Source organism: Chelonus insularis, unplaced genomic scaffold, assembly GCF_013357705.1.
Source record: "Chelonus insularis isolate UGA/USDA-ARS -01 unplaced genomic scaffold, ASM1335770v1 contig_67_pilon, whole genome shotgun sequence".
Lineage (NCBI taxonomy): Eukaryota > Metazoa > Arthropoda > Insecta > Hymenoptera > Braconidae > Chelonus > Chelonus insularis.
Window position 1 is genome coordinate 594,966 of NW_023276701.1, and position 15,864 is coordinate 610,829.

At 26.3% G+C, this 15,864-nt stretch overlaps 4 protein-coding genes across 12 annotated transcripts; 2 read left to right on the top strand and 2 right to left on the bottom strand.

The window, feature by feature from the left end:
* Positions 1-783: 783 nt before the first annotated feature.
* Positions 784-2,446, top strand: LOC118070758 (uncharacterized). Of its 3 annotated transcripts, none has more exons than XM_035089555.1 (4): positions 784-1,013; positions 1,135-1,337; positions 1,471-1,747; positions 1,857-2,311. In XM_035089555.1, exons 2-4 carry the CDS (start codon positions 1,171-1,173, stop codon positions 2,193-2,195), a joined length of 783 nt encoding a protein of 260 aa, XP_034945446.1. In that variant the 5' UTR covers positions 784-1,013; positions 1,135-1,170; the 3' UTR covers positions 2,196-2,311. The 3 variants fall into 3 exon arrangements, with proteins under 3 accessions (XP_034945446.1, XP_034945447.1, XP_034945445.1); XM_035089556.1 differs by having other exon boundaries at positions 905-1,009; XM_035089554.1 differs by lacking the exon at positions 784-1,013 and having other exon boundaries at positions 1,023-1,337; positions 1,857-2,226; positions 2,305-2,446.
* Positions 2,350-3,780, bottom strand: Slbp (Stem-loop binding protein). Of its 6 annotated transcripts, none has more exons than XM_035089559.1 (3): positions 3,632-3,780; positions 2,969-3,314; positions 2,350-2,546 (listed from the first exon to the last, which is right to left on the bottom strand). In XM_035089559.1, exons 1-3 carry the CDS (start codon positions 3,651-3,653, stop codon positions 2,387-2,389), a joined length of 528 nt encoding a protein of 175 aa, XP_034945450.1. In that variant the 5' UTR covers positions 3,654-3,780; the 3' UTR covers positions 2,350-2,386. The 6 variants fall into 6 exon arrangements, with proteins under 6 accessions (XP_034945450.1, XP_034945449.1, XP_034945454.1 ...); XM_035089558.1 differs by having other exon boundaries at positions 2,969-3,317; positions 3,632-3,738; XM_035089563.1 differs by lacking the exon at positions 3,632-3,780 and adding an exon at positions 3,536-3,612.
* A 385-nt stretch (positions 3,781-4,165) lies between these two features.
* LOC118070756 (uncharacterized) lies at positions 4,166-6,559 on the top strand. Of its 2 annotated transcripts, XM_035089551.1 has the most exons (3): positions 4,166-4,241; positions 4,313-4,551; positions 4,624-6,559. In XM_035089551.1, the coding sequence occupies exon 3, from the start codon at positions 4,750-4,752 to the stop codon at positions 6,439-6,441; it is 1,692 nt and encodes a 563-aa protein (XP_034945442.1). In that variant the 5' UTR covers positions 4,166-4,241; positions 4,313-4,551; positions 4,624-4,749; the 3' UTR covers positions 6,442-6,559. The 2 variants fall into 2 exon arrangements, with proteins under 2 accessions (XP_034945442.1, XP_034945443.1); XM_035089552.1 differs by having other exon boundaries at positions 4,190-4,449.
* A 380-nt stretch (positions 6,560-6,939) lies between these two features.
* On the bottom strand, positions 6,940-9,650 carry Dhdds (Dehydrodolichyl diphosphate synthase subunit). The gene is made up of 6 exons (XM_035089553.1): positions 9,174-9,650; positions 8,672-8,833; positions 8,413-8,561; positions 7,819-8,003; positions 7,633-7,728; positions 6,940-7,066 (listed from the first exon to the last, which is right to left on the bottom strand). The coding sequence occupies exons 1-6, from the start codon at positions 9,332-9,334 to the stop codon at positions 7,025-7,027; spliced, it is 795 nt and encodes a 264-aa protein (XP_034945444.1). The 5' UTR covers positions 9,335-9,650; the 3' UTR covers positions 6,940-7,024.
* Positions 9,651-15,864: the final 6,214 nt, after the last annotated feature.

Consider the following 15,864-nt stretch of genomic DNA (forward strand, 5'->3'; position numbering starts at 1 on the left):
TGGATGTGCATACTTAATTCTAATGTAGATCGGTGATTTTTTCGAATTTAAAATCTCATAGCAATCTCCATTTGTAGTGTAAATGTCTCGAAAAATAGCTTTCCAATGAATTTTGTCGTAAAAACATTAATTTAAATTAAAATTATAAATAACTTTTAAAAATTTTTATATAATCTCTTTTAAAAATTTAAACGAATCAATATTTTCGAGCATAGTTAAGACCATATATAACTTGACTGCTTAAGGCGCCTCGAGCGGAAAAATATAGGTATATAAAAGTATATGGACCTTTGCGCACTAGTTTTAGGAAAATAAGTAGATAAAAGAATGAAATACCTACAGGAAAAGATTCGCGCAACAACAATCTATGGAATGAAACGAGATGAGGACGATTGGTTGAAGAATAAGTAAAATAACCGAAATTAAAAGTCTAAAGCGATTTGACAGATTGTTTTTCATATTTCTAACTTTTACTTGTTTACATATGGCCGACCAAAATCTGTATAATTAGGATGTATGTACCGTTGTTTATTTGACTTATAACTTTTAAAATTTATTTTATTCAAACTTTATTAGAATTACATTGTTTGTACAATTATCTCATTAATAATATAATCTTTACACGTTCCCGTATTAATAGCTAGTACTTATATTTAGTTATGTAGTTTTAATTTAATTTAAGTTTATGTTTTATAATTTTTAGAAAAAAATTTTAATTTAAAGTACCCATTAGTTACCGTTTTTTTGAGCGAGCACACTGTAGGATGTATTTGAGTAGAGTCCCTAAAGTCCCTTGAGTAGAGTCTGGCAGGACTAAAGTCCCTCAAGTTCTTATGGGACTTTAGGCAGGAATTGAACAATATGGCGTCATCTTGCCAGACTCTATTTTGAGGGACTCTACATTCGAGTAGTATTAACTGTATCTACCACAACACCTACTATACTCATCGAAATACCAATAATAACGCATGAGTGTTTTAATAATGTAATTGTACTACAATCATTGTAGGTAGGTAAGTAAATATGTCCATTAAGTGTTGTGCATAATGGTCTACAATGCTTTCACTGTGAAAAACGACAATATTCATTAGAAGTTTCAATAATTGATTATGATTTATTCTGAAAATTTTTTAGAAAATATTATATTGCATTAGATAACAGTTACTAAAAATGCAAAGAAAAAGCGAAGTATGTATGAAAACTGAAAAAGAAAATTCATTGAAGAGCATTAATCTTGACAGTTTGATACGAATATCCTGTAATTGGATTCCCATCGATAGTTCTAAAAAATTTGAAAATGTTGTGTCACTCGGTTCAGTTGCTGATATTCCAGATAGGTATTTGAAAATCATATATAAAAATTTATTTAATTAGAAACTAAAATTATAATTACAAAAAATATATTGCTAAATTAATATGCAATAAATAATAATGTTTGGATGCATTTAAATGTGTTTTATATTTTGATAGAATGACATTAGAAGATATTGTAGATGCAGAACGATGCATTGAAATAACACCAAAATCATCTGACAGTGAAGCTTGTAACATAGAAATAAAAGTTAAAAATAGACAAAAAATAAAATGTATTGGTATTGTATCAGAAGCTTCTGTTTTAGAAATTTTTCGAGAAAACGGTGAATATGCTTTTACTGTATTTCCTGAATTAATAGACGAATTTCAAGGCTCTACTGTTTATTACACAAAAATAGCCTTTAACATATCAACGTATGAAACTAGTATAAAGGTATTTATCGTATTTGTTTTACTTTTTAATGTATTAATAAATTATTATTCAATTAACTCGCTAGTAAATTGGCTTAATAAAGAGTAATTATTACTGTATATTTTTTCAGTTTACACGGATCAAGAATAATCGTTCTACTATATTTTTATATGGGATAAAACTTATTCTCGATGAATCACAAAATATTTTTCCACCAAAAAATTCACATTTTAATTCGATAATTAATTTAATAGCAGATTCTCTGAATGACCATAAAGAGCATGAAAAATACGATATTAATACAAATAATTGGAAAACTACTCATCAAAATGATAGTTACGATCCTAATATTTTATTATATGTTGATTTAAAGTTAAAGGAAATGGAAAAAAGAATTATTCAGCGAGTGTGTTTAATGGAAACAAATATTGAGAAAAAATTAAATGAAATACAAAATTTATTAAAATAATATACTTATTAGAAGAAAGATCGAATTTATAGTGGGTATTTAATACATTTACAAATATCATTATACTATATTACTTTTATTGATGATACTTTTAAAAAATTTTATTCAGAAAAAGAAGCTCAAAATTATAAATCAAAAACATTATCAATAAAGTTTAAATATGTTACTGAAAATTGATAAATGGTTTACAATCAATCTTGAGTAGATTGGTTGATGTTAACATTATTTTCATTTGGTGGATCCCAACTGTGTAATTGTTTACGCCAAAGTTTTACCATGCCGTCCCACGCTCTTCTACTATATTTTGCATGTTTTGGTGGTGTCTTAGGATGATCTTTAGTTCTTTGGTCTCTTAAAGGTGATAAAATATTTTATATTGTTTTATATTAATATTTATATAGAGTAATTTAAAATAACTAATTACTATTAATATCATACAGATGAAATAATTGTATTAAGTGACCGATGAATTATACTTTAACTTTCTTATCAAAACATTTATTATGTTTCTTTTTTTAATTCTATCATTATTTTGGATATAAATTTTTGTGCTAAGGAATTTTAACTAATGTAGATTAATTATAGAATAAAGTATTAAAAATTTTTGTAAACATAAACTATTTAAAAAAATTTTTTATCAAATATTAGTAATATAATTGAATAATTATTTCAATTAATTGTATTAAATTAATAATTTAAGACATTCCAATATTCTCGTTTGAACTATTTTTCTATATCAACAATTTTTGAAAACAATTGTCATGCACACTTACTTGGGAACCATCTGTATGTATCTATCATAGCCTATGGTATTTTTTCCATAATCAATTTCTTTTTGTCTCCGTAATAATACTGTAGGATCTGTCTCATATTCGATTTTTCGTTTTTCGCTAGATGTGTTACTAGATTCACTATTGATTCTGCTACGCGAAACTCTCGTTCCGTTAGAATCTGAACTATGATTTCGTGTTCTCTTTCTGGTAGATTCATTTTTTTCTTCGGATTTTATAGAATGTGGTTCTTTTGTATTTGTTGTATTTACTTTTACAGTTTCTTCTGCACTTGTGAATTCATTATCCTTATTTAGAGACATAATTGTTTCTTTAGTAATATTAATTTCTACTGAAAGTAAACAAAAAAAAACATTTTATTAGTTATATATAGAATATGAATAAATTTTAAATGTAAATTCTACATTACTTTTTTAACCATTACATAAATGATAGTTGTATCAAGAGTTAATAAATAATGTCAAAACTGTGTATATTGTAATTATTTAAGACAACTTTAGTAGCTAATAAACAACTTTTTGATTCGGTTAAATTGTAACATATCCTAACCTTTAATTTCTGTTGTTGATTAAAAGCTACCAGTGTAAAAATATACTATTATTATTTATATGTACGCGGTATCCATGTGTAATGCTGGAAACTTACCGATATTTTTGTTTGTAATCATTTTACCGGTTAATTTATCTGTTAATTAACCAATTCTTCGATCGTCGAAATATAACTATTTAAAATGGCGATACTGCGAAAATTTAAAAATAAAATATTCATCGAAATCAAAGAGCATAAATCTTTGTAATAAAATAATAATGTAAACATTTGAGAAAAATATTATGGTATGATATTATTATATCATGAAATGTAAACTGAATAATATGCTATAACACTTTTATAATAATAATATTATTATTTTCATTATAGTCATCGTAACAATGTACTAAAATTTCATGAAATTAAGATCTGTAAAGTAAAGTCAGTGTGTATTTGTATTTGTAAATCTGTGGCAGTTGGCAAGCTTACTTTATTACATTTAAATATAATGTAACTTATCTAAATAAGAAAAATAATATTTCTATTTGTAGAAATTTCTAAATTTCTATTAATAATAACTTATGTTAAAAAAATTACTTGCCAAAACATGCTAGAGATATAGTGTTTTGTCCCTAGGTGGATTGGCAACATCGGATAGACAACCAGATGGTGAAATTTACGGGTCGGAAACTTACCAGTTATTTTTTTTTCAACAATAAATTAAATGGTATTTTTGATTGAACCGAATTATTGGGTACTTCTGCTCAATTGAACTAAACAAGATTATTTTCTTTATAGTCAGGCTGAAAAGCATCTTCTTTACTTGAACATCCAAACATTTCGTTAATGCTATTTTAAAATCATTAATGATTTTTATTTTATGCTGATGATTTCATTGGGTCAACAAAATTTGGTGTTTACGGAATATATGACGTGTAAATTTTATATTATGGTTTATACAACTTTACTTAAATTAGTAATGTATTAATAATTCTAGAATTATTTTTGAAGATACATAAGATAATAAATTAGACGAGGTAAATTACATTTAATATTATTTTATTTTCATATGATATAATATTTAATCGTAACTCTATATTACATTGCAGATTTTTCAGTCTGAACCATCTAAATATTCTCTCAACCAACTCAATTTTGTTATTAAAACTATTCCTTTTACAATGTCAAATGCAGAATAAATTTTTAATATTGATAGAGATAAAAATATTTAAAAAATGACAAATTGTACTAATTTAGAATCACAAAAAATAATAAAATATAGTGATGAAGAAGATAATTTGTTACCTTCAAAAAAACAAGGTAAATCTGAAATTATTTTATCACCAATAAAAAGAGAACGGAAATCATGTGGTCATTGTGAACCTTGTGAAAATATTGTTTGTGACATAAATATTCATCAATATATTGATCACGAGGGATTATCTATGTTAGCAGTCAACATTGATGAATCAGAAATAACTGCAGCTGTTTCTAAACATTGTGAAAATCCTTTATGTGATTCTTTGAGTATTGAACATGATCGTTGTCGAAGAGCTGTAATATATCTTTATCGGTGTGACAAATCAAATATTTGTGATATTTGTAAAACATCTTTAAAAACACGTAAAGCTCGAGTATATCACAGAAATTGTAAACGAAAAGATAAATATCAACATAATCGGGTAAATGGTGCACAAATATTGAGAGAGAAAATGAAAGAAAGAGAATTACAATTAATGGAAATTATAAGAACTAAACGAAACGATTATAGTGATCCGTTAACAGGTCATGCTAAAGCTATAGAAGTGCTTAAGAAGAATTCTGAACTTATTGTCATACCTAAAATTATACTATCTATGCCACCATGCAGAAAACTTGATGATACAGTCACAAATACTTTATTGAATTCAGCAGTACAGAATGTAGATAATTCTTCGAAAGTTTCTAATGGTTTAACTACCAAATTAAATTCTCATTTACAAAAAATTAGTCTTGATATTGAATCTCATACAAGTAACTTTAATCCATCAAAAACAACGAAGGAGAATCATGACAATAATTACTCAATTGTTACTGCAATGCCTCAAACTAGTGTAGTATATCCTCTTGTACTGAAGGATTTAGTAATAACCCCAACTCTAAAAAGTTCTATATTACAACCTCAAAATCCTTACTTAATGCCAGTAAAAGTTATTCCTATTAAAAATCTCAAGTCACAACCTTCATTGAGACATCATACTCAAGGAATTCCCAAATTTTGTATTGTACCAGATAATTCTGTATCTGCATCATCATTTGTTAAAATACATAATATAACTTCTACTCAAAATGAAAAAAGATTAGCTGTTAAACATCCTGCTGGAGAATCCGAAATACCTCAAAAAAATTCGATAAATATCTTAACGTCTACCAACATTCATAAAACTCAGCGTGAGTCTTTTGATAATGGAGAAAAATTGAAACCACCAGCCGAAGAAATTAGTTCACAAAAATATTTTGATAATCATAAAAAACAAATTGAAAATAAAATTTTTGAATGTTCTTATTGTTCAAAAAGATTCCTTACTGATTGGTATTTCAAATTACATGTTACCAAGCACAGAAATGAAATAATAGTTAGATGTCAAAACTGTGATATGACTTTTTCTAATAATTGTGATCTCAAACGACATGTTAATATTGAACATAACGATATTAAATTTCATATTAAAAAAAATAATGAAACAAGTGATAAAGTAGATGATTCAAAATGTAATGGTATATCATGTAACATAGATGGACAATTGGTTGAATCAAATAATGAAAAAAAGGCTCAAAATTGTTTAAGTTTTAAAAAAAGTACTCGCCTGAGAAAGTTTAAAGACAAGAATGTTTTTAGTAGCAAAATTAATAAAATTCAAAAAAAAAAAAAAATTTCAATGCAGTAAAGTGAAATTTTTAAAAATTATATATACTTAACTAATAAAGATAATTTTAATACAGAATAAGTGATTTTTCATTAGTTTTTTTATCCAAATAGGTAAATGTAAGTCAATTACAATCATTTATCACGTGTCTTAAATTCAAAATTACAAAAAAAAGGTATTGACGTTCCTAAATTTTGAAACTATTATTTATAAAATATATCACATATACTTCTTTATACTAAGATTTAATTTATTTTTATTGTTTAGTTTTTTGTGTAATTTAGAAATATTTATGATAACAATGAATCGTTAGTGAATAAAACTGAGTTGATAATAATTTGAAAAATTTGATTTTATTTATCAAGATTAAATTAATGTTATATATATTATATATATTTTGTATATATATACATATACAATAATTGTTCAAAATTTAGTATTTAGATAACATTTTCGTTATCATTTTTACTCACTGATATTTATATTCTTTGTAATTTGAAGATTATAAAAATAAATCGTGATTGAGTAGGAGTTGTTAATTATTTTATTGAAATTATATAGTTTACCATACCATCTACCAAAACTTTGATAATTAGTTAAAAATTCAAAGTTTTGTTGTTGATATCGTATCTGCATTATTTATATCCTGAAAAATTTTCAACAATTTTAACGTTTAATTTATGAATATCTGTATAATAAATTTAATGGTAATGTAAGATAAAATTTTTTGTCGAGAAAATTATTAACGAAAACTAAGTATAGATTTTTAAACTAAATTAGAGGCTTTAACAAGATTTAATTGCTAGTGAATATATTTTATTGACATTAATAATTTCCAACATAATGCTCTTTTAATTTACATTTTATTGTTCTTTAGAATAATTTATTGTTCACTTTTGGAAGTTATGTAATGAGTCTGCTTCATTAAATGGAAAACGTGGGTTTTAAAGAATTCAAAAAATCGAGTCTTTAAGGGTACCACAAAAGACATTGATAGTAGTATATGGGTAGACCGAATTAGATTTTTGAAAATATGTTTTTCTTTAATCAAAATGTATTAAATTAAAATTAATCTGCAATTAACTAATTTGAAAAATCATTTTAAAAAATAGTAAACGAAAATATGAAATTATGAAAATACATCAAAAATAATATTGAATATTTATAGAGCACAAAAATTCAAAATAACATATTAACTTATTATCAACGTACGCAATATCTTTGATAAAAAAAAATAGCTTTAAGAAAATCCCATACAGTATACTCGGGCCATAGTGATTTTGTAAAATGAATGTAAGAATCACTTATCTGGAAAATATCATAAGATTTATTAATATTTATACAATTTTTAGATAAAATTAAACTAATTTTTAATGTTTATAGTTTAATTGTCCTTACTTGCCATAATAGAAAGTCACTAAATCTAACTTCTCCTGAAGTACGTATCAATAAATCTGGATTTGAAGATTGATAAGTATATAAATTATTTGAAAATAATTTTTCATCAATATTTTTAATGCAAATTTGATTCACATTTACTAGACTTGATAGAGACTTAATTGTTTGTGTGATTTCGTCACGAGCTGTTATAACAATTTTTTTAAGTATTAATATTAATTATGATCAAATAATGAAAAAAGCAAACTTATTACAAATTATATTAATTTTACTAATTGTTTCAATAAAAATTTATCTTAAAGAAATGAACACTTTTAACTTAGATAAAAATTAAACATGACATTGTTTATCAATTGATTATTTAGAAATTATAACTAAGATGTATTAATTCATTTTCTTTGACATCAATTTTTATCTAAGTTAGAGATATTTCTTGTTTTTAAATTTAATAAGATTTTTAAAAAATCAAACATTTTAATGTAAAATTATTTGTGAAATAAGAAAGATCAAAAGTAATACAAATCTAATCTTACTTTGGGAATATTAAATTTTGATTTTCGTATTCTTTCATTTCTTCATATACAATAAACTTACATGTATATGCAAAAGCGATATTCAAAAGAGCTTGTTTATTATCCTTTGTAATTATTGTTGACTGGCGCATAATTTTACTCAATTTATCAGGTATTAGTGTAAAATTTCCGATAACACAAATTTTTATACCATGTTCCATCAGTTTATCACTAAAATTATTATTTTTAATGGTTATTTTATACATTTGTCAGTTATGATTCAAAAGTAATATATTATTACAATCTTTTTTCTGAAAATTTTTAATTGGAAAATTTCTCACCGTTCATCCAATAAGTTCGTAAACTTTTCTTCAGCAAGCTTTAGCAATCCATTTACTTCATCATGACTTCGTTTAAAATTTTCTATACTAAAGGCATATACAGTAACTTCTTTAATACCAAGATCTAAACACCATTGTAAAGTATGAGCTAGTTTATTGAATCTGTATGAAGTTGAACAATTATTATTATAAGTTGTGAAAAAAAAATTATTAACTATTTATTCAACAAAATTTTTTTCTGATTCATGAAACATTGTAGATAGTTTATTTAAAATATTTGATACAAATCCTAAGAATAGTTTAAAGTGTAATTTTCTAAAAAATATATATTCAAGGCTCCAATATTTTTTACAATGTAGTTAATTCTTTCATTTTTTTATCAAAACCTCATCGAAATTGGATTAAAATTTTTTGAGTATAATATACTTATAATATACATTGGAACCTTTTCAATAAATTTATAATTAATGTTATTAAAATTTTTTAAAGCTTGAAGCCGAACCCATCTGTATGTCCTTTTAGGCTATTGAAGCGTTTTTTATCAGCATAACGTCTGTTTCCATCCATTATAAATGCAACATGTCTTGGAATTGGACCATTTTTGATTATTTTCATAGCACATAATTGTAAAATATTTGATGTATTTTCTTTTATCCATGACATTTCTGTCTATTATGACTAAACTGGCCAAAACATGGATAAAAACGTTAAATGAGGTTAAACGTGACAGATACTGTCAACGATTTAAATTCTAGTGCGGCGTTTTCAGTAGAAATACACTTCGTAAACACAGCATAAACAAGATTAAACAATCACATTCGTATTATAAACAAAATAAAATTAACAATAAATTTGAATTCAATTAATGGAGCTGACGTATCATTTTCAGCTGTAGCACGTGAAAAAGTAATTTAAAGTTCGGATTTTATCTCCATATTCTTTTAGTATTTTTAGTAGTCATCAGTGAATGCTGATAAGAAAAAAGTTGTATTGTCGATTACAATTATTACCAATATTAGATAACAAACCGTAGATACACTATCGAGCTCGGGAGCGTGACATCCGTCCCCAATAAGATGTCAGTCAAAGGCATTTTTACAATCTTTTAAATTTAAGGCTGGGCTGAAGTCAGAAAGTTTCCCGAGTTGACTTTACGCCCTCACGTTGTGCGGCGAAAAGCCGAAGCTCGATATCAATTGAAATTGAGTAGGTAACAGAGAAATCGTTCGAAAAATGATAATTTTCAGGGATGCACTACAAAAACGGGAGCCTTAGGGCACCAAGAAATTTCATTTTGAATAATCTGTTCCGAGCAAGACAGAGCACAGAATACATCTATCTATCTCCGTCTTATTTTTCAGAGAAGACTGCGAGTTCGAACAGTTGACGAGCAAGCACATCCCCCACCCTCTGTTACCAAGCCTGAAGCTTATGATATCTAAACGTAAAAAAAGTAAATGAAAATATGCTGGCCCTGTAGTCAGAAAGTTCGACAGTGATTTTACCGAACGGTGTTCGATTCAAATTGCGGAAAATTTTTTTTTTATTTAAATTGCATGTAATTGCAATTTTATCATGCCAAAAATGAGTTTTAAATTTCAATTTTTATGTAAAATTTTTTTTTCAATTAATCAATGACAAATGAGAAAATATTTGAACAGGGCCATTAACCTTTTTTGTACAAATACATTGATAATAGCCTTTTTTAACAACTTATTAACAATAAAAAATAGTTTAAACAATCCGCGGCGAGTTCCGACACTTCGCCGGCAAGCTCGACCCCCACTTTCTGTGCCCAAGCCTGTAGCTTATAATTTTCAAGCATCGTTTATATAATTGGAACCATAATAGCTCAGTGGTTAGAGTCCCCGACCTTTTATTTTGCTGGGCAGGGTTCGATCCCAGTCATAGGCAATTTTTTTTTCTGTTTCTTGTTCAAGTGACTTTATATACTTATAAATCAATTCATATATTTTATTACATTATTCTTCCAATTAATTACGAAAAAAAACTTGTTTTTCTGAAAATAAGCTGAGGGTGAGGAACGAGTTACTATGAATTCTCTTTTTTAGAAAATGTTGTCTCCAAAAGACTATAGGAATTAATTTTGAACTAATATAAACAACCAATTATTGTATTTATATAAAATTTTAATGAAAAAAAAATTGGCTATAACTGGGATCGAACCCTACTCGGTAAAATGAAAGCTTGGTGTTCTACCTACAGAGCTAACATATTATCTCTAACATCATGTTTATGCATATATCTAATACTCCTATATTGCTAGTTCCCGTAAGTGGGCGCGTGGCCTATGAAGTGAGACAGAAAATGAATATGTCTGTCTCTTTCTTTTAATTTGAACTGCTGTGCGCAAGCGTCACTACCGTAGAGGAAGAGTTGGCAATTGGATAAGGGCAAGCCACCTCCCTTTCACAACTTAAAATTGAGTTATAGTAAATAAGTTCCTGTATGCTTCGTAGCTCAGCGGTAAAGCTCCCGACTCCGGTAGTGAGTCTCGGGTATTCAAATCTCTTCATTCTTTTCTTTTCTCTATTATTATTATTATTAGTAGAATAACTTCAATTAATAATTGTTTAAACATGTATAATAATTAAATCATTTATATATAATAATTTAATATCTAATTTCAAAGGTATTTCTATACATTATTTCTTTGTAAATAAATTTATAATAAATAAAATAATCTAAAGTTGTAAGAACAAATTAATTTTTATTGTTCAATAATTCTAATTCAATTCGATGACTATAAATAATATTTTTAAATACCAGTATAAATTAAATTGTTTTATAAAAATTACAATTGAAAGTTTTTGAAGAATTAAAATTTTAAAGTCTTTTCCCTAAGCTGCCCCAACTCCTTGAGTTTGACCCAACATCCACAGTAATAAAATAACATGTAATAAATGCGAAAAATAATAATTAAGTCAATTATTGTTCCTTTAAATTATTATTTTTGTATTAGATTTTACAAACTACATACTAATCACTTTTGTACATCGCCACAATAGTTAACATTGCTCTCCTATTTTTTAATTATACATATATAAATGTGATGATGATAAATAAATATTCATGATTATTAATTTAAAAAATATTTTTTTTCCTGTCTATATTTTAATGACAATTATCATACACTAAATACAATTAAAATGTGATAATGATAATTATAAATAGTATACAAGCTATTGGATTTTAAATATCTTTATTTAATAATTTTAAAGTTTACTGTATAAAAAATGTAGCATTCATGAGCTCTGAAATTAATTTTAAACAATTTACTAATAGAAATGTTTTTTTTCTTTGTTAATGACAAAAGATTTCATTTAATTTTTTTAAAATGAAGTTTGCATATTCTACTTCTTATAAGCAGCTTCATTCAAATGAACAACATATTTGAAACAGGCATTTCAGAAAAAATGGGGAATTGATTAAAGGATATAAGGAAATAAAAAACTAAGATAAAAAAAATAATACTTAACAATAAATAATTTATTATTTACACATACCAGTATAACAAATTATACATTATTAAACTTATTGGTGTTTAAATAATACGAGTTTTGTATATTTTTGTTTTATAAAATGATCCTTCTCGGACATTTTTTTAGCTTCATAATGTAACCGAGTATTTAAATATAATTCAATAACGTATTTGCAAAGTTGCGATCGATGATTATCCAAAATGTGTTCATTCATGATTTTATTGTCAAATTGCATCCCTATGTTGTTAAATATTTTATTTATTAAAAATTGTTTAATTGAAGGTTCACTTATTTCCGATTGATATTTTCTGATAATCTGTTCGCAAACTTTGCAAATAGCCATTACATCCTTTGATGGTGTTATATATGGTCCGCGATTTTTTATTTGCGATAATAAAGGCATTGTGCCTTTAGTAGCGTCGCCTTTTAATTGTATAATACAAACTTGACATTTTACATGGAGTCAATTAAAATATATAAAAAATTGGATGTAGCATGTAAAACAGACGCTACTTCATATGCAAAATGAATATCTTATATCTCATTTCTTGTACAAATTGAAATGTTATCTAATGCGCACGCTCCATTCACAATCATGCGCACAAGTCGCAGCGTATAATAAGTGAGACAAACGCATATATGTCTGCACCGTAATGTTTAAGTCTCTCTCCCTATACCGACTAGCAATATAGGAGTATTACATATATGTGTTTATGTTTATAAATTGTATAATGCAGGCTTGAGTACGAAAGGTGGGGATAGAGCTTGCCGGCGAAGTGCCGGAAATCCCCGTGGATTATTTCAACTACTTCTAAATATTTCTAAATTGCTTAAAAAAAAGCTGCGTTCGTATAGATATAGTAAAAAAAGTGTTTATAACCCTGTTCATGTTTTCCGACTCGGCGTCGATAAATTACATAAATAATTGAGAAAAAAAAATCAAATCGTTGGTAAGAATTCATTTTAGCATGTTAATATTATAATTACATGCAAATCTAACAAATGAAAAAGAAAAAAAAACTTACCATGACTGGAATCGAACCCTGCTTAGCAAAATAAAAGACCGATGCTGTAACCACTGAGCTGTTATGGTTTCAGTACGCTTATATATGCTTAAAAATTATAAGCTGCAGGCTTGGGCACAGAGAGTGGGGGTAGAACTTGCCGGGAAAGTGCCGAAACTCGCCACAGATTGTTTAAACTACTTTTCAATGTTAATAATAATATGATTAACTTGTTAATAACATAACATTGTTAATACATGTAAAGATGTATAAGTTGTTAAACACAGGCTATTATCAATGTATTTATACAAAAAGAAAGTTTATGGCTCTGTTCAAATATTTTTCGACTTAGCGTCAATAAATTCAATGAATAAAGAGAAAAAAAATCAAATTGTTATAAAAGATTAATTATAGCATGTCAATATTATAATTACATGCTAATCTAACGAATAAAGTAGAAAAAAAAGTGATTATGACTAGGATCGAACCCTGCCCGGCAAAATAGAACTCTGACGCTCTAACCACATGGCCAGCATAATCTCGATATTGAGTTATGTGTATTTGTTTTTATACTACATGCTTGGATACGCCGACTCGGAATTGAGCTTTTTGATTAACATTTATACCTAATAAAAATGATAATAATGGATGAATATTTGTTGAAGTTATTTTCAGGTATTATATTAATTAATGTTAAATGAGTATCATCATTTTTATTTATCCTAACTGCAATAGTCATCAAAGTGTAGGGCATTGTAAAGTGATACACTATGTTTACATCACATACATATATTACCCGTACACACACATACAGAATTTACTCGCCAAAATGCAGGGCACCATCAGTTCTGGATACGGATTGAGCATTTTTTCAATATGGATGACTGAGGTCATCTGCGAGCATAATGCTGTCACCTATCAGAATTTTTTCAAACTAATTTTCCGGAGAATATCATCTGGAATACAAGATTTCTAATTATTTCTAAATTATTCAATTTTATACTATGAATTGATTTTTTAACATTCAGACAGGTGGCAAGGACTGACGCAAACACGAATTTTGGGCGAAAAACGTATAAAAATGAAATAATTAGTGATTTTTCATCTGAATGATGTGGCCGCCATCTTGAAATTTAAGCGCGGCAAGTCAATTCATAATTTTTTCATTATTCTTTCTAATTTTTTCAATAAAAATATTCACTATATACAAAAAATTGTTGTTTACGTCAGTCCGGCATCAATTCCTCTGTAATTTGGTACCTAATTTTATAGAAATAATGGTAAATTGGCGAAGAAATTAGAAATTTCCCGATCCCATGTATTTGGATAGGGGGAATCAGTCGCCTTTCTGACTTCAGCCCAGCCTTAATGTTTATTATTTCGTTGAACAGTCAACTTAAGAATTTAGGACTGGTAAATTATCTTGCGTCGATATAGTAGAAAAAAATTCAACTAGTGTCACTGTTTTCTGATAGATGATAGTAATTGCACTGTTTTCAATCAAAAATTCAAAATGCTTATACAAAGAAAAGTCTTCTTTCTGGCTCATGTAATGTTATGTAATTCCTACTACATAAATAACGATGTTTAAGCTTATAATCTAATGATAATAACATTTTTATCTTAATGTTAACGTAATAACGTAATCCAAGTGAAAAAAATTTGAAAACTGAATTATTAAAAAGTTGAAAAACTTCAAAATAATGTCTGTCAGTATTCTTCTCTTCTTTAATAAACATAAACAATTTTCGTGCAACGAAAAAAAAGTTTTATTACTTAAGTTTTTATAAAAATAAATCAGTATTTGTAATGAATACCTCAATTTACCTGAATTAGAATATAAATATAATATGAATATAAATTTATTAATAAATTTTAATATAAATCACTAGTCAATTTAATTATTTTAAAATAAAATAATCAGGGTCAATTAAAGAATTCAAAAATCATTCCTGAAGTTATAAGTCTAACTTTTATTTATATTTAAGAAAACATACATTTGCTGGTATCTCTCTAACTTTAGTTTTCTACACTTCCAAATTATGAGCCACGTTGTCTCAGCTCCCGTCGAATATTTGTGCGTTCAACTACTGCCCACAAATATTCTGACAATGTCATCCTATATATAAATTGATATTATAACAAATTATTCAAATTTAATATAAAATGATTGAATAAATTGACAAATTATATAAGTACCTTCCATTTCTCAAGGACTCTTGTAAATTATTAATGCACAAGTCAATTGTATGTTGAATTGCTCGAGAATAATTTTGTCGTGTAGTCATTTCTTTAGAATAAGAAAAACAAATTAAGTTATTTTTTTTAAAAATATACTCATTATTATGTAACTTATATACACGTATAATATATTTTTATTTGAGTAATTAAAAATACTTAATGGGAAAAATTACGTTTTTGTGTTAAAACTAATTGTCGGGTGAACTAAGTTGAGTAATGATAAAAATTTCATAGGATCTTGATTTTATTTCTCTTCAATATATAATTTATTTGTGTGAAAATTTATTTTGTTTTTTTAAAAAATATGTCATTAATGAAAAAAGGAGTTTGAAATAAAAATTTTATTAAAAAAAAACCTGTTTAAAAAATTTAATTACACGATGGAAGAAACTAACTTCATTAGAAAAGTTATGCTAAGCGTAAATTAATGATACAAATACTATAT

Coding starts and splice junctions, on each gene's coding strand:
- LOC118070758 (XM_035089555.1), top strand. CDS start 1,171: ATGCAAAGAAAAAGCGAAGTATGTATGAAAACTGAAAAAGAAAATTCA. Junction 1,338..1,470: donor GTTGCTGATATTCCAGATAG/GTATTTGAAAAT, acceptor ATATTTTGATAG/AATGACATTAGAAGATATTG. Junction 1,748..1,856: donor CGTATGAAACTAGTATAAAG/GTATTTATCGTA, acceptor ATATTTTTTCAG/TTTACACGGATCAAGAATAA.
- LOC118070756 (XM_035089551.1), top strand. CDS start 4,750: ATGACAAATTGTACTAATTTAGAATCACAAAAAATAATAAAATATAGT.
- Dhdds (XM_035089553.1), bottom strand. CDS start 9,334: ATGTCATGGATAAAAGAAAATACATCAAATATTTTACAATTATGTGCT. Junction 8,834..9,173: donor CTAAAAGGACATACAGATGG/GTTCGGCTTCAA, acceptor AACTTCATACAG/ATTCAATAAACTAGCTCATA. Junction 8,004..8,412: donor TATCGCTTTTGCATATACAT/GTAAGTTTATTG, acceptor TTGTTATAACAG/CTCGTGACGAAATCACACAA.
- Slbp (XM_035089558.1), bottom strand. CDS start 3,653: ATGATTACAAACAAAAATATCG. Junction 3,318..3,631: donor GATTACAAACAAAAATATCG/GTAAGTTTCCAG, acceptor GTTTACTTTCAG/TAGAAATTAATATTACTAAA. Junction 2,547..2,968: donor TACATACAGATGGTTCCCAA/GTAAGTGTGCAT, acceptor ATCACCTTTAAG/AGACCAAAGAACTAAAGATC.